This window comes from Macadamia integrifolia, chromosome 4 (genome assembly GCF_013358625.1).
Source record: "Macadamia integrifolia cultivar HAES 741 chromosome 4, SCU_Mint_v3, whole genome shotgun sequence".
Taxonomy (NCBI): domain Eukaryota; kingdom Viridiplantae; phylum Streptophyta; class Magnoliopsida; order Proteales; family Proteaceae; genus Macadamia; species Macadamia integrifolia.
This window is the reverse complement of record NC_056560.1, coordinates 35374045-35391473: the sequence shown is the minus strand read 5'-3', so window position 1 is coordinate 35391473 and position 17429 is coordinate 35374045. Positions and strand designations below refer to the sequence as shown.

The window sequence follows — 17429 nt, the reverse complement described above, 5'->3', positions numbered from 1 at the left end:
AGGGGAAGTTTTTCTTATGGGTCGGTGCAGTTCCTATGCATGAGTGAGGAACAATGAGAGCACACGAGGAAGCATCTATAGAAGGGTTGTTTTCCCTTTATTGGGGGCGGGTTGATTACTTTGCCCCACATTGTCTGGGTGTAGGGCCCACACTCCCAGGTATCAAGTATGCTAGCAATCCTTAACCGTTGGATCAGAAAAGCCAAATCTACATCATTGGGTACTTGTTGTCTTATCAAACCTACCCAGCCCCGACGCTCTACCGTCACTCTTTTTCTCCCTCACTATCTCCATCACCGTCATCGGTGAGATCGATGGCCTCATGGTTGGGGCGGCGACAGAGATATGGGTTTCACTATTGCGATTATCTTCATGACTCCTCAAAACGCCTTTTCTCTTCTCCTTTTGGTGAGCTTCATCTTCTTTGTTTCTACTCTTCCGTTATCTTCATCTATCTCCTCTGTAGCCATCTTTGAAACTTCAAATCAAATAATAATTTGTGCATTTCAATTGATTTATATAAGGGTTTTGCTTGGTGTAAAAGCAGTAGTTCTCGTATGCTGGCAATGGCATGGATTCAATTCTCTCAATGTTCAACACTTCATAGATATCACCGTCGGGGAAGAATTCGTCTACGGGGTACTAGAATCTGGGCAAGTCAAATGTTCCGGAGTAAACATGGATGTCGTCAGAAAAGAACCAAACGGGATTTATGGTTCCATTGTTACCGGATTGAAGCAAGCTTGTGCCATTTCAATTGATGGAACCCTAGTGAACTACTAGTGTCATAGGGCTAGAACCCTAACCGGAAAGTTCTCCTCAGTGGCTTTGGGGGAAACCGTGGCCACGGGGTGGTGGGAATTTTGGTTATGGTGTAGTGATTTTTCCATTTGTATTGCCTGGACCTTGTCAACCAAATTGCCAATGTGGAATGCTTCCTGACTATGGAAGATTTTGCAGTCTAAGGTATATTTGCCTACCATGTACTAGTCATTACCGGCCAACCACTTCATCTCCACCACCGGCGCTGGCACTGACATTTCAAGCTGCTCCGCCGAGTTCCTCTTCCTGCAATAATCGGATAGCCTATTTGGTTGTTGGCATTGTAAGTGCAGCCTGTTTTCTTGCAGTGATTGGCTTCTTCTTGTACAGATTTTGCAAGAGACAAGTATGCAAGGTTCATGATTTAGGGAGATTGGAAAGAAAAGCGATGACAGAGAAGGAGACGGTGACGGAGATAGTAAGGAAGAAGAAGAGTCACAGTAGAGCGTCGGGGCTGAGTAGGTTAGGTAAGACAACAAGTATCCAACGGTATTGATCTAGCCCTTCTTATCTAACGGTCAAGGCTCGATAGCATACCTGATACTTGGGTATCCTACTAGCATGCCTATCTTTTTCCCATATATATATACATATATATATATATATATATATATGGGAAAAAGAAGCCTAAAAGGCAGTATAACCTCTACACTTAGACAAAGGGAGGGGCGAAATGACTGCTCCACCGTATGAAAAGTAGATATTTCAATCACAATTGATGCTTCTGTGTGTGTGTGTGTGTTCCCATTGGTCCCTATACTGGGGCAGAAGCCATGTTGCTTTTTAGGATAATTATTTCCCTACATATATATATATATATATATATATCATACTATTATATATACTCATGCTTTGTAGCTAATCTTTTTTTGAACTACTTTATTAATTTTACTTATTTAAATACCTTATATTTTTCATTATCTCTTTTGTCAATCATTTTTATTTTTTTCAATATTATTGGTACCATTTTATATTTTTTAATATTTAAATATTCTCTAAAAAATTAATTTCCTTATTCCGCTAAGATTCCTTTCCTTATCTATCCCTCCCTCACTTTTTAACTTTCCTTTTAAATCTTTCCCTCCTCTCTTTCACGTTGCTCTCTTTAAAACCCTATAATTTAGGAATTTTTTTATCAAAGAAATAAAATCTATATTTCTCTCTAAAAAAAATCTATATTCTTCTTTCTCTCACACACGCTATCTTTTCTTTTACCAAAGAAAAAAGATCTATGTCTTTCCTAAAAAAACCTTGTATTTAATGAGTATTTTTGTTATCAAAAGAACCCTCCTCAACTTCTCTTTATATACTTAAAAAATCTATGATTAGAGTTTTTGGAAAGGTCGATTAAGTAAATCTATTTCTCTTTTATATTATAAAAAAAATAAAATAAATATTTTTCAATTTTCTTATAGTCCATGATTCTCTACTTATCATGTTTCTTAATTAAAATAAAAGTCTAGAGGTGAATCTATCCAATAGGGTAATATTGCACATGTTTCCTTCTATGAAAGCTAACTAATTTCACATGCAAGATGTCCTACCATATATACATCTCTCTCTATACAGTTTCCTTCTCTCTCAAACTCTTTTTTTTTTCTCTCTCTTTCACGTCCCTCTTCTCTATTTTCTTGCATGAGGCAGGAACCGATAGTGACGATCTGCAAGTCAATAGAAACTAATCTTGCACTCGCACCCGCACTCGCTTGAGAAATGGAGGATCAAATTGTCTCTTTGATCTTCCATCTTATCGTGTTTTCATAAAATAGTTTGTTTATTTGAATGATCTCTCAAGGGTTGTAAGATATTTCTCACGACTCAAGAATGGAGGTTTCAGTCCAACATATGATATACACTGGAATTTGATCAAGATATATGCAGTTTCAGGGAGGTTGGCCACGTGTAAGGAGCTCTACAAGGAGATTGAGATGGCATGATTCAAGTTGGATGAGCAGATGGAGTCTCTTTTATTGGTGCTGGGAAGAAAAGTTGGTTTAGTGCTTAAGAATTTCAGTTTGGCTGTTTAGGCGATCAAACTTCTCTAATCATATTAGTTTGTCTCAATAAGTGACATGATTGTTCGAGCCAGGGCTTTTGTGTCAATGCAATGAAATCTCCACATGTTTCAAACCACGCTTTCCTGTATTTTTTTTTTTGAAGCCTGACCATGTGGTCTGATTGTTTGAGTAAGACGCTTAGCAATTAGTTCTAGAGAAGGCATGACCTTGAGTTCCAAACAATCAACATCTAACAATGCGTAGTCTAGGGACTATCTAACCCAAGTCTATCCATTACCCAAATACTTCATAGGGGAGAAGGAAGTTTTTGCAAACAAATGTATCTCATTTCAATTATGGCAGTTGATCTGTTAATCTTTTGATAATCCATTTTATAGCAAGATGATAAGCTTATGGTTTTTCTATATTTTTCACTGTGTTTTAAATTTTTATATGGTCTTTGTCATATAGAGTTTTTGCCTTATGTTGCATGGTTATGATGTTTTCATTTAGTGCTATTCCAACATAATGCAAGCCTGATCCAAATATTTGTCTTGTTTTGCTAAGAATTGAGGCGCTTGGATATTGGATGAATTTACTGGAGGTTTCTTTCTTTTTGGTTGAACGGTCTATTTATTTTTTCAATATATACATAATCTCATAAAGTTGTTCGTCTAATTGATTTTGTAGTTTTTTGTTCCAGTTGGATTCTCTGAGCATACTCATAGAGGTTTAAGAATCTCCTCAATTGGTGTCACGAACCCTTTTGTTAGGATTGCTTAATATATTTGTTCTCTACTTTTTCATCTTCAAATACTAATTTCATTTTTGTTCTTTTAGGTTTTGAGACCATCACATCCATGTTAGAGGTATGATTTATAGGTTCCTAATTCTTATAAAAAAAATTGTTTGTGTTTGTGAGTAATTGAATTGGTGGTAGTGTTTCTTGGATTGCAAGACCCTTCACTCATCAAGATTTTGGAGAAAACAAAATTGTTTGTCTGGTTGGTTTTGTAATTTCTGTTCCAGCCAGATTCTCTGATCATCCTCATAGAGGTTTAAGAATCTCCCAATTGGTATCAGTTGTCCTTTTATTTGGATTGCTTGATACATTTATTCTCTACAACCTTTCATCTTTAATTACTAATTTCATTTTTGTTCTTTCAAGTTTTGAGACTGTCATATACATGTGGGGAGGTATGATTTTTAGGTTCCTAATTCATTTTAAATATTAAAAATAAAGAGTTGTTCGTGTGGAGTTTGGATTGTGAGTAATTGAATTGCTTTCCTTTTCATATTGATTTATAGGTTCCCAATTCAATCTATTTTGAGGAAAAAAGGTTTCCTCTCTCTCTCTCTCGATTTATAGGTTCCCAATTCAATCTATTTTGAGGAAAAAAGGTTTCCTCTCTCACTCTCTCTCTCTCTCTCTCTCTCTCTCTCTCTCTCTCTCTATCTAAACATGTTATGTCATCTTAATTCCCACCTCCCTTGGTTCTCTTCTTTAATTCTTCTCTACTCACTTATTCTTTCTCTATTGAGAATCCATCAGACCCATCACTTAATGTTTAAGGTGTTATGAGTTTTTAGAAAGTGAGCTTAAGAGAAGCAAGTAATATAGAGGAAGAGAAGGGATCTAAACAATTGTTAGTTACACCTTAGGCATACTATATTATATTGTATCAAATAAAGATAGTTTTAGTTAAGGTATCTCAATATAGATCTTTAGCTTTATCCTTATATTACTATAAATGTGCTCTGTTTATTCCTCATCTTTCAGTTATTAAGATCCATGGACTATTTCGTATTAACTTTTCTCTTTTATTAGTACTCCACTATATTTTCTTAGTCTTTTTAAAAAAGTGGATCTTATATTCTCATAAAAATTAAAAGTTCATCTTCATTCTCAGTTCAAGTCAATATCTAAATCAGAAGCTTAAGATGGATAGATTCTATGGGAGGGTAGTTTGGATAATCTTATCAACTCCTTGTCCAGCAATTGTTGATGATACCTCGCTAAATGATGCCTAAACAAATGTTGGTAAAACTTTGCTCTATTTCAAGAATTTTCAAAATCACATATTTTTCTTTGTTTTCATTCCATGTTAGTTGCTAACTAATGTATTCGTTCATTTGTTGCATATTAATGAAATTAAGTTAGTCTAAAAATAAAATTCTGATTAAATGAGTTAGAGTCAATCGTAAGATTAAGTGCTTTTTGTTTTTTGAAAATATAAATTTCTCTTTTTGTTTTGCTAGAAAATTTCAGAAACCTGGTAACAAAATTTAATAAAGTCTCCCCTGTCTGAACCAAGGTTTAAAATAACAAAATAATGCTGTGATGGTGTGTGCAAATTACTCCCCCCCCCTCCCCACCTCCAAACTAAATTAAAAAGAGCATCTATCTCTTTTTTTTTTTAATGCTATAAATGACATCAAAGGGGTTATTTTACTAGAGGTGTAGTGATAAAGGAATGTTTTTTTCTCTTTATCATTGAGCCTTTCTTCTTTTTGACTGGTTATGTACAAATTTTACTATTTGGGGAGGGATATGAACCTTCATCAGTTGCCACTGGTGATGTAGACATTACCTAGATATAATAGTTTCATGACTCTGTTCTATTCTTGAAGATGTTGGTGGGTAGATATGGATTTATGCAAGAGAATCTAAAGACATCCTTGAAGAATTACATATATAGCATATTCCTTCTATTTGAATGAGGGTTTGTAAAAGATGTTTTAAAGTAGCACTCTCTTCTATTTCAATTTATCGAGAAAATCACTCATAATTTTTATCATCATTAATGTCGGTAAATGTTGGGATGGTGCAATCTTGGTTGCTTCCATGTGTAAGGTTTGCTTCAATCTCATCATATTGCTTGTGTTTTTTCTTCTTTGAAGCTTCTCTGAGTTCTCTTCTGTATTATTTTTCTCCCTTATCTAGCATATAAAGTTAGTAATTGTACTTCTGTTTTAAATTTACTTGTACTTTGAGGCATTGCAGTTTCAATGTTTATTTTTTCTGTTGGGATTGCTACTGGGTGCAGAAAATAAATATTTGTTGCCATGATTTCGTTATGACATTTGCTGAGGAATGAAAAACATTTTTTGTCTATACATTTTTATTTAAATATAATCCAATGAATTCTAAACGCATTACACTATTTTACACCCTATTTTTTAAAATCCAATTTCCTTAATATTGCTTATTGCTAAACAAATATTTAATCCAGTTTTAGATCCTCTTTGTGTTTATGTTGTGTTTGTGTGCTTTTACATGTAATCCTCTTTGCTCATTGTTTAAAATGTTTGGCCACAAATGCGTTTGCACGTGTTTGTGTATATATATATATATATATATATATATATAAAGGTTTTAGTTTCTTTTCACCCACCATAGAGATATGTACCTTTTAGTTGGCATATAGGGGAGAGTATTTTCGACCTATACAATAGGGTGTGGGGATTGATGTCAAAATAGAGAATGGGGAAGTCAATAATGACACAATTATATCAAAAGAAAAAAAAAAAAGATGATGACACAAGTGTCCAGGATCACATCACCGGTGGAGAGTCTCTATTAAATAAAATCCACTGCACCTATGTATTTTCAACCATTTATCTATTTCCATGCACCCAATGAAGCCTACTCTAAGTTGAGATTTGCAAAACATTGTTCCCATACTTGGTAAATTCTATTTGGGTTCAAACTTGACAAGAAGGCAAGGATATTGGATTTACTTGTTCATAAAATTCGAGCCACATCCAATTTGCCACTTAGCTGGATTTTTAGGTGACTAGATATGCTTATCTGATCATGCTGACTGGATAAACTTTTTATATATGTATTATTTTTTATGGTTTTAGCATCCATGCAAAAGGGTTTGCCTAAAATGACAATACCAACCCCTTCTCTTTCATCTGGGCTTGGAATGGTGACTATAAAGCACTCACAGAGTTAAAAAGAGTCAAAGGACTCTAAGAGAAGTTAGAAAAGATATGCATGACTTAGGACTAGTAACAAGTATGACTTTGAATTGAATTGATTGGAGAAAAAAAACCCTGTAACCTAACCCATTTAAGTGGAATAAAATTGAATTGAACTGAGTTAATTATTTTTGCATGGTTGGACTGTATACTGATTTATATGTATCTGAAAGTTAGATTGATAGGTATACTTTTGCAATTGTGGAAGCAAAATAGGGATATTTTTCGCTTTACTCCCTTTTTTTTTTCCTGTTGGGCTTTATTTCTTTTATGGCCTACCAGCTATTTTAGAAGGAGCTCAAACTTTGTGGAGAAATAAGGCTCAGTACCCTCATGTCTACGTTGTAACCAGAATATAGTTAGCCATGTGGTGCGATAAGGCTTTGAAAATTCATTCAACTTAGAAAATTCTCTAATCACTGGTTACTAGTTTTCATTTTTGTATTTATCAAGATAATCAGTCCACCTCCTCCCCTCCCCCTTCCTTTCATTTCTTTTCGTTCTCTTGTGTGTATTAGTGTTTGCATGCAGAGCATGTGGCAGTAGAAGCAACTTCTCCTACCCCCTAAATTTTTTATCACTTAAACGTAAGAAATATGGAAAAGAGTTCTCTGAGCAAGCTGCATAAGGAGGGCACCAATCAGCAGCGACGAAACGGTTTCATTTATAGTGTGTTTATAATTTTGTTTACTAGGATATTAAGGTAGCTCAGGTGCTCTTTGCATTTCACTTTAGTGCTTTTTTTCATTTTACTTAAGATATTTGTTTGATAATATATAAGACTCATCGCACCAAGATTATTTTTTTTTAATCTGTAAGGAGAAAATACTTATGATTCAAATAATATAACCACAAACTGGAATGAGACCTTAATTAACCACTAACTCAACATTCTTTCTATTGAAACATAATTCCTTGCGCGACACACTAATTCTTAGAATACATTTTTCCACCTCGCGCATCATTTGATCGCTTACATTGTCAACCATCAAGCTAGAGTTCGACATCCAGTTTTTAAAGCATCATGAATCTTACAGAAAAGTGACAATGGTAGAACTTTTCCACCCTAGGAAAAGCTGCACACTATTTAATGTCTAAAACTTAAACCATTACATTGACTTCTCATCAAAAGAGTTTGGGAGTATAGAATAACAGGACTTAACCAAAAAGCACAATTAACATCCCATAACTGCAGTTGCTTTGTGAATATTTACCAAGTAATGGACAATTTAACACTAGAAAACATCACATTACATGAAATCAGTTCAAAACCATTACATGAAATATATATATATATATAATGAATACAAAAAAATTTACAATACAAAACCTGCTGATGAATCTAAATAGGAATTGTAGTATGAGCAAAAATTGGATAAATACACAAATAGGTGGTACAGAAAAGCTAATGAGATCAGTTCCTGTATAGGACCTGAAACCAAACAATTGGTTTGCTTTTTGTGGACAGGCTACAGCACAAAAGAAGCAAGTTTCTTTTGCATGGGAACTCGGACCATACACACATTTCCTCACTAGACAACAGTATAGATCTACAAATGAAATGGCTAATCGATAATTTCCTTTGATTCTGCAAGCACAAATTCCGCATACAAATCCTTTAGAGCAATCACAACTGTTGTTATCAGTGGACCCATTATTGCACCCTGTGTAACAGTATAGAAGACCCAACATCAACAGCAGTAACACCATTTGAGTCAAATAACAATGGTTAGTTACCAATAAATTCCACCAATTTATTCTACAGAACAATGGATAGGTAAGCAGTATCAGGAAAAAATAAAATCCCCCCCCCCCCCCATTTAGGTTAAACAAGACCTTGCTTATTGGTAGTTCATAAGTAAGAATGTTAACAACACAATTGCAATTTAAACAAAAAAACATGCACTACAAATCTCTTTCAGAAGAAACCAATGATTGGTTTCACTTATGGTTTCATGATGTGAATGGCGGTTTGGTGCCTTGTCAACTGTACGAGGAAGAAGAATCAATTAAAAGGTTTGCCTATTATTGATGCATAATTACGATAGTTCCACCCACTATATCACTTGCAATCAAATAAAGAGAGCCTCTGTTGCAGGCCACTTTTGGAGAGTAACTCTAATGATTTACATTTTCCCTTTGTTATTTTTTGGGGTGTGGGTGATAGGTAAACAGTTACAACTAAGCTAGTAACCATTGGACTACAAAGACTTTTTTTTCATGATTAGAATCGTGGTTTAACACATGGTAAACTGAATGAGAACTAAGACACAGGATAATAATGTATGAGAAGGCTAGGTTTATTGTTGGCACATAATTTATAAAGCTCCTTCTACTACATTACCACCATTGGCGCACGCCAAAGAACACAATTACGATTATATAAACAGAGCCTACATTGTAGGTCCCTTTGAAAAGATTAAGCAGGAAGTGTGTCTGTTGTTTGGAAAAGACTTGGCCTTAAGCCCCATCTAATTTATGGCTACATCAACCGAGATTACCTGCCTCAGAACCTAAAGTATACCAAAAATTTTAGCTTCAATTGTATGCTATTCTTGGTGCCTGCACTTCAAGTGTAAGTGCATTTTGATGTCCATGCAATTACGGAAAGGAATAACCTGTTAACTATTGGTTAGACAGTGTTTAAAGGGCATGTAAAATTAGAACAAAGCTCAATCATAAGGGAAAATCAGGATATCACGAACAGTATATGAAGCAAAGCTGAAACAAAGCATATTGAAGCAGGCAGGAAAGGGAAATTACCTCCAGTGCAGATGGGCATAATGCCATCCCACCAATAATGCTAAGGCCAGTAAGATATTCACTGTAACCAGGTATATCCTCCTGGATAACAGTTGCTCCATAATCCATGAGAGCAAGGTGTATAAGGGACAACGTGATTGCCAATATGTATCTACCTTCCACCACCAATTGGACAGCCGCAGGAATCGTTGAAAACCAAGAAGGAAAGATTGGAAGCAGAGGACTTATGAAGGCAAGAACAGTTGACATGTACAAGAAATGTATGGAGTATAATCTAAATAAAAGCCAGGTGAGACAACCTTGAAAGAGGGAGATTTCTGCAGTAGCTAAAAGAACGCCTGAAATAGCATTATCAAGGACTTCAACGCATCGAATCCTAGTAGGCCTCGAAATTGGAAGCATACCCATTACTTGTTCTGTTACTCCACCGGATTCCGATGTGATGAGATAATACAATACCCAAAAGAAAACCATGGACTGAGAGACAAAGTTGAAAAGGCCTGCTGCTCCAGATATGATGGAGTTACCAATGGAGAAGACAAGGCTTGCACTTCCACCTAAAAGAGATTTACTACTGTCAAAGACACGTTTGAACACGTCGATCCCTTGAAAAGCGAAAGCTTTAGCCTTCTCGACCAAATCTTCCCTGGTAATGAGTAATTCCCTGAAGAGATCGTCGAGCTCTGCATAAATCTGTCCCCATTCTCTGTCTGCAAACAGCTTTCGTAGACTCACAAGCTTCTCAGCAATGGGGGAAGGATTCATCATAGCCGAGGAAGTTCCTGAGGAATCATCAACCTTTTGGGGGACAACGAAATGCTTGAACCCATTAACAAACTCTGTCAAGTTATACTGCAAGGCCAGACTATCGATCTGTTGAGACACAGCTTCGTATAACTTGGCGGTGTATCTATCCATCATCCCAGGGACATCATTCTCATCCATCCATTTCTTAACGCCAATCCTCTCTGCGTAATTGCTCTTCTCTAAATGCGATTTGAGCGATATCACAGTATCCTTACCCTCAACTCCGATCTTATAAGAGAAGAAAATAGAACCCGAGAGAAAGCCGACGATCATTCCAACAATCAACCCAATGGCCACGATAGTTTTCAACTTCTTGAGAATCCCGCGAGTTAGAAAGGCACTAACACGGCTACGGCGAAAGCTTTTGTTTCTCACAGAAGAGACGGCGGACATGGTCGAATCGACACTCCCAGAAGTGAACGTGAAACCTGAAACGAGGAGCGCAAGAGACCCCAAACCACCAGTCTGCTCATAAGCGATCACGAAGACGCCAAAGGAGACGAGCAATCGAACCAGCTTGGAGAATCGATTCCGAGTCTTTGTGGGAGCCTCCGTTCCCTTGCCACGGCGCCGGAGGATAACCCGGAAAGAAGCATTGCGAATGTCGACAAGGGTACCAACGAAAACCCTAAAAACCGCGACAGGGACGGCGAGAAGAGTCTCTGTGAGACCTAATTTCAAGGGTTCAGACCAAAAGGCGACGAGGGCATCCTGAATACATCTGAGAGGGATGGAACAGAGGACGGCCCATTGAATGGGCCGGAGATATTCGTCGAGCAGCCTGCAGACGCCATAGAGCAATATGATGGAGAAAGCAAGGCCAGCGTGAGCCATGGCGATGTAGAGAGCGAGGCGGACCTGAGGATCACCGGAGAGATATTTCTGATAGGGATCGAGGGTGGCGGTCGATCCCATGTTGGGCTTCTGGGTTTTTTGAGGGAGGGATTGAGGAGGAGGAGGGGAAGGTTGGGGTTTACGAACGGAAGCAGATCGGAACATATCTTGCCATGGGAGATTAGAGGAATCTTTGGGGTTAGAGTTTGGGTCAGAATAAGGTATCAGCTCCATGGATAGAAGCCGATCAAAACAGAGGCGACCCTCACTCCCACCTCTCCAGTCTTCTAAGATGAACAGAAACGAAGAGAGTGAAGAGAGTGGGTTTGAATACGTCGAAGGGTAGAAGAAGATGTGCAAACCTGCAAATTCCGAAATAGCTGGCCCTTTTAAGGGAACTTCATTTGGTATTATTTAATTAAAGAATAAATATGCCCTTTATTTAATTATTGTCAATTTGTCATGTAATGTGGAGTTGGGTAATGGTGGAAAATGGAAATGGAAGTCTGGTTGATCGGTTATTCAAACCTGAAACTCATCTTCTTCTTGTTTTAGGGTTTCTAGTGGCCGATGCAGTGGCAAATGGTCCACTCTCAATTCTGAACTGAGCAAAGAATGACTGGTTGCAGGTTTTTGGTTGGTCCATCTATCTCTCCCTCTCTCCTCTTTGGAGTCTTCTGAGCTCAACCTCCAGTCCACAGCAGCAGTCAGCGGTGGTGACTGGTGAGGGGTGACCTGTATATACTTTATGTTATAATGGATTGGGACCCTCTCTCCTCTCCTCATGCAAGCTTCAATAGTTGGCTAGGAATCAACAATCTTCAGGCCGACCACCCAAATTAACAATCATAATTGGATCTTTAAACTCCAAATCCTATGCCTACAAATCAATGGTGAATAGAATGTAATTGGATATTGTGAAGGTTGACTTTCATCTTTCTTCTAATCTTATTTTTCTCCATTCGAATCAGAGGATCAGATTCTATTATTGAAGAGATTCTCTGTTACTATGGGTGAAGGAAACTGGTCTTTAAGATTAGGATTAATTCACTTTAATAATTGATTGGAATATTGTCAGTTGTACCCAGTTTTGGGATCCTTTTTTTTTTTGTAAATAAAATTGGGATCCAATTTCACTTCACCATTAACCGAGGTTTTAAAACTTTTAGGGTTTAGGGTAATTCGAGAAATTTGTATTTTCTTATTTTCTTATAAATTATTGCGATGATGGGTTATAAGGATTACAAGGATTTTCTTTTTTTTTTAATAACTCAGAGGAACCAATTAGACTGTGATGACTAAACCTTCAACTGAATCTACCCAAGAACTATCTAGATTACTTTGAATTGATCCACCAATGCATTTACTACCTACCACAGTACCACCTCCCTTTTCTTTTGAGTAATCCCTTGCCTAAGGAAAATTTCCTGAGAGGGTTATTGCTTGTTAGTTTAATAGAAAAAATCCTGAGAGGGTTATAGTTTGTTAGTTTAATACATTATCTTGATGCATACTATTGGTCATCTGCAATATCAATTAGAAGAGAGAGTTTGTGAGACCCCAAGGAAGTAGCAGAGTTGGTAAGGGACCTTCGCCTTAGAAAACATGTACATGGTTTTTGAGTTCAACTCCTCTTACCTCATTGAGACCACTAACACAGGGGTGTTTAGTGCTCTAATTCTGGACACAGTAGAGCATGATCTATCCTATCAACCTGACTTTAATTTGGAGATGAGGTCAACTCCATTACAGCCCATGATTCTCTGAGTAGTTGTGAAAACCACCCTTGCCATGTTTTCTGCATGCTTTGAGCTTTGAAGTATGGTCCTTAGTCGATAACAACATGGTCCAAGAGTGTGTAAAAGGCAGTAAAAGGGTTGTTACCATAGGAAAGAGGAGAATGAGAACATCTCTTTGAAGTCTCCCCCAAAGAAGCTCCTAAAATGCAGCACATAAAGAATGTGACTAACCAAACAAAATAAGGAAGGGGAAGAAGAGAAGGATATATTAGGAAAGATATTGGTTAATTATGGTTGAATTGCTTCACTATATAGTTCATGAACTCTGAAAAAAGCTAATGTTTTGAGCCTCTCGCTTGAGCTGTGTCGAGAAATTATGGAAATAGGGAGAGATGAAGAAGGTGATCATGACATGTCTTTGTCCATGGGGACCCTGCAAATTGCTGGGAGTAATGGTTTTGGTCTCAACATAATGTCTCAAGGATATCCAAGAAATAGGTCTTCAGAGATAGATATAGAGGAAGTAGAAATTAAGGATCGACCTCTCCCGATATTTCTCAAGGTATATGTTCAGTCCATCTCTTTCATTCAAGATTATTTCTCTTCAGTAGATATCAATAACTTGTAGTCTGGACTGTGATGAGTTCCTTTCATTTTTATTCATCAAACAGTTTGAAGATGTGGAATATAAGGTAAGAAGTAGCCAAGCTTCCTCTAAGAACCCTGTAAAGGATATGATGTCAAAGGTAGCTTCTCAATTAAGCACAGAACAAGATAACTACAAAGACATCTTGAAGGGTATAACAGGTAGCATAGGCCCTGGAGAAATCCTTGCTTTAATGGGACCTTCAGGTAGTGGGAAGACAACCTTACTCCAAATAGTAGGAGGTAGATTGCATGAGAATGTGAAAGGGAGCATCACATACAATGACATTCCATATAATCCAGCTCTTAAGAGGAGGTTGGCAAAAATTAATTAGAACTCTCTCTCTGTCTCTCTCTGATAGTAGGAGGTACTTGTATTGATAAAATATTAATCACTTCTATCACTTCACAGGATTGGATTTGTCACACAGGATGATGTACTCTTCCCTCAACTAACAGTTGAAGAAACCTTGGTTTTTGCTGCATTTCTAAGGCTTCCGAGTAACATGAGTAGACAGCAAAAGCATTCTAGGGTAGAGATGATCGTGAAGGAATTAGGCCTCGAAAGGTCAGTTTCAAGACCAGAACAAATCCAATCTAGCAGCTAGCTAAGCACATTAACGTTGTGTTGTTTTCTTTCTGTTTCCTTTCTTTCTCGTTCTGATAATGTTCTCCTCTGTTTGGCTAATGACATCCTTAATAGATGAAAATGAAGCTTAGACAGTGGTGAATGAATTTATGATGATCAGTTTAACAGACAATATGATAGATGTAACTGATCTGTGACTTAATTGTAGTTGTCGCCATACAAGAATAGGAGGATCACTGGTGAAAGGAGTTTCAGGAGGTGAAAGAAAAAGAACCAGCATAGGTCATGAAATTCTAGTAGATCCTTCTTTATTGTTGCTTGATGAGCCCACTTCTGGCCTTGATTCGACCTCTGCAAATAAACTCCTCCAAATCCTTCAACGGGTGGCTAAGGTATTATAGTATGGTTTCTGTTGTTAGGTTCAAATCTCGATTCTAGTACAAAAAGTAATAACAGAAGCAGAAACAAAATGATAATCTTGCAATTGAAAATTTAATGGTTCAATAGGCAGGAAGAACAGTGATCACAACAATCCACCAACCCTCAAGCAGGATGTTCCACATGTTTGATAAGCTTCTCCTGATATCAGAAGGTTATCCAGTGTATTATGGGAAAGCCAGAGACTCTGTAGAGTACTTTTCATCTTTGAGATTCATCCCTGAGATAGCCATGAACCCTGCAGAGTTCATACTAGATTTAGCCACTGGACAAGTGAATGACATCAGTGTCCCTCAGGACTTGTTAACGCCTCGAGGCACTCCTGAATTTGAGAGGGAGGTGGTTAAGGTAAGTCCCATTCTTCAAATGGGATATTTTTATGCTTCAGATTCATGTTGTTCAATTACATTATAGGAGAGCCTGACACCTCCATATGCTCTTCTATCCATTATCGTATTAGTATTTGCAAAGGAAATACAAAGTCGAGGTGGAACCGATAGAAAAGGGAGAGAACCATCGAACAAGAAATACACCAGAGCATCTTCAGCTAGCTATTCAAGTTAAGAAGGATTGGACCATGAGTTGGTGGGAACAATTCACCATAATATCAAAGAGAACTTTCAAAGCAAGAAGTAGAGATTACTTTGACAAGCTAAGACTGGCTCAAGCCCTTGGAGTTGCAGTGTTGTTAGGCCTTCTTTGGTGGAAATCCACTATGGAAACTGAGGCTCAACTCAGAGACCAGGTATATAAATTAAGCCCTGGCCTTCTGAGTCACTGACATTCTTTGCTGAAACCAAACATTTTTGTTCAGTGTTGAGTGATTATTTGACTTCTAATAACGAAACAGATCGGCCTATTGTACTACATCTGTATTTTCTGGAGTTCTTCATCAATATTCGGGGCGGTGTATGTCTTCCCGTTTGAGAAGGTTTACTTGGTGAAAGAGAGGAAGGCAGATATGTACAGGCTTAGTGTGTACTATGTTTGTAGCACCTTGTGTGATATGGTGGCTCACATTGTCTATCCAACCCTGTTCATGCTCATACTGTACTTCATGGCTGACTTCAAGAGAACAATCTCTTGCTTCTTTTTGACATTGTTTGCTATATTGTTGGTAGCCATAACAAGCCAAGTAAGTTGTAGAAAATAGATTCTAAGTTGATGATGACTATCCTTCTATTCTATAATTTGATCTCTTTCTCTGCATAGGGAGCTGGGGAACTGTTTGGTGCTGCAGTTCTAAGCATAAAAAGGTCTGGGATGATTGCTTCTCTGGTGCTAATGTTGTTTCTCCTCACTGGAGGCTATTATGTTCAGGTATTTAGCATTTTTCTCAGGCCTTCAAGGTATATATGGCCTTCATGGCTCTGAAATTTCCTACAAGGTCTAACCCAACTTTGATAATCCATTTTGGTTCATTGTTGCAGCACATACCAGTGTTTATAAAGTGGTTGAAGTACCTCTCTTTCATGTATTATGGGTTTCGGCTTCTATTGAAAGTGCAATACTCAGGAGATCAATTATATGAGTGTGGAAGACAAGGTGGATGTAGAAGTCTGCAGAGCTCACCATCATTTGATACAATAAACTTAAGTGGTGACTTGAAAGAAGTCTGGATCTTACTAGCCATGGCTCTAGCTTATCGATTTTGTGCCTATGTTTGCCTTCGTAGGAGAATAAGCATTTGTAATGTTTGATTTACGGTTACCAAAAAAAGTAATGTTTGATTTACCCAAAACAGTAGTGTTATGTTGTTACACATTCATGTATGATGTTTCCTTCCTTAACATTGTTGTTGTTGGACCAACTTCATCATCTCTTGTCTTTGATTTGTTGTGCCACCATAAGAATCTAATATGTCAATCACAATTGTATGAACACTAAGTCATTTCTATAATAAATAAATAATAATAATAAATCCCAAGGATTGATCACATATCGGATTTAAGGGTGAATCCAACCCGATGATGCAGAAAATCCATGTGTTCTCACTTCTCGGGTAGAGGGGAGATATCTAGCATTGGGTAGACACCTTGTGCTTTCACAACGCGCCTTTACTTCCCCATGTGTTTGAGTTTACGTCTTATTTCCATTAACCTTGACACAGTATTGTTCTCTTTGTCCCATGGGTCTCAAGGTTTATAAAAAGCATTGTGCCATGTTAAGGAGGTTAGAGGTTATTAACTTGACCAATAACCTCCCTTAGGCTATGTGGAACCAAAGTTTGGATACCTTCTTACTTACTGTCTCTTGGTGAGGAGACTTTTGTTGGGATTGGGTGTCTTGTATTCTATACGATGTTCATATAATCATAAATGGGTTTGGTTTGGGTTGTAGGTGTCCATGTAGTTATAAATGGTTTTGTATTTGTAATTGGGTTTGGTTTCAGTCAATTACATGTACAGGGTGGGGTATACTTGTAATTATGTGGTGTTTAAGGTTTGGGTTTCCTATATATGTGGTGAAAACCCTAGTTACAAGCAAAAGGGGTCACTTTGGTCACTTTGCGAGGTGGATAATTTTTTTTTTTTTTTTTTTTTTTTTAGGAATAGTAGAAAATTTAGGTTCTCTCCGGTGGATGTAGGCAATATTGCCAAACTATGGTAAATTCCTCGTCTTGTGTGATTGTATTTGCTTGGGTTCTTCTCCGTGGTTGCGTATTCATCTCCAACAACTTTATTGTTCTCCCAGGCTGGTCAAGTATACTTACTATTTTCTTGAATGTCACATCTTCTCTTCTAAGAGAAAAAAAAGAACCAAAAACCCTATTGTGTTAATGTGAGAAATAACAACATACGAGACTAA

General features: G+C 37.3%; 2 protein-coding genes across 2 annotated transcripts; one reads left to right on the top strand and one right to left on the bottom strand.

The window, feature by feature from the left end:
* Positions 1-8027: 8027 nt before the first annotated feature.
* Positions 8028-11886, bottom strand: LOC122075112. The gene is made up of 2 exons (XM_042640018.1): positions 9570-11886; positions 8028-8470 (listed from the first exon to the last, which is right to left on the bottom strand). Exons 1-2 carry the CDS (start codon positions 11442-11444, stop codon positions 8372-8374), a joined length of 1974 nt encoding a protein of 657 aa, XP_042495952.1. The 5' UTR covers positions 11445-11886; the 3' UTR covers positions 8028-8371.
* Positions 11887-13192: 1306 nt separating this feature from the next.
* LOC122075176 (ABC transporter G family member 26) lies at positions 13193-16362 on the top strand. The gene is made up of 9 exons (XM_042640119.1): positions 13193-13511; positions 13621-13910; positions 14007-14162; positions 14392-14575; positions 14691-14969; positions 15082-15366; positions 15472-15756; positions 15834-15941; positions 16052-16362. The coding sequence occupies exons 1-9, from the start codon at positions 13326-13328 to the stop codon at positions 16319-16321; spliced, it is 2043 nt and encodes a 680-aa protein (XP_042496053.1). The 5' UTR covers positions 13193-13325; the 3' UTR covers positions 16322-16362.
* The last annotated feature ends 1067 nt before the right edge of the window (positions 16363-17429 follow it).

What these genes read in the sequence shown, in the direction of transcription:
- LOC122075112 (XM_042640018.1), bottom strand. Translation starts at nt 11,444, where the DNA reads ATGGAGCTGATACCTTATTCTGACCCAAACTCTAACCCCAAAGATTCC. An exon ending in TATGCCCATCTGCACTGGAG is followed by an intron (nt 8,471 to 9,569) that starts GTAATTTCCCTT and finishes ACTGTTACACAG; the next exon opens with GGTGCAATAATGGGTCCACT.
- LOC122075176 (XM_042640119.1), top strand. Translation starts at nt 13,326, where the DNA reads ATGGAAATAGGGAGAGATGAAGAAGGTGATCATGACATGTCTTTGTCC. An exon ending in AAGGAATTAGGCCTCGAAAG is followed by an intron (nt 14,163 to 14,391) that starts GTCAGTTTCAAG and finishes ACTTAATTGTAG; the next exon opens with TTGTCGCCATACAAGAATAG. An exon ending in TCCTTCAACGGGTGGCTAAG is followed by an intron (nt 14,576 to 14,690) that starts GTATTATAGTAT and finishes ATGGTTCAATAG; the next exon opens with GCAGGAAGAACAGTGATCAC.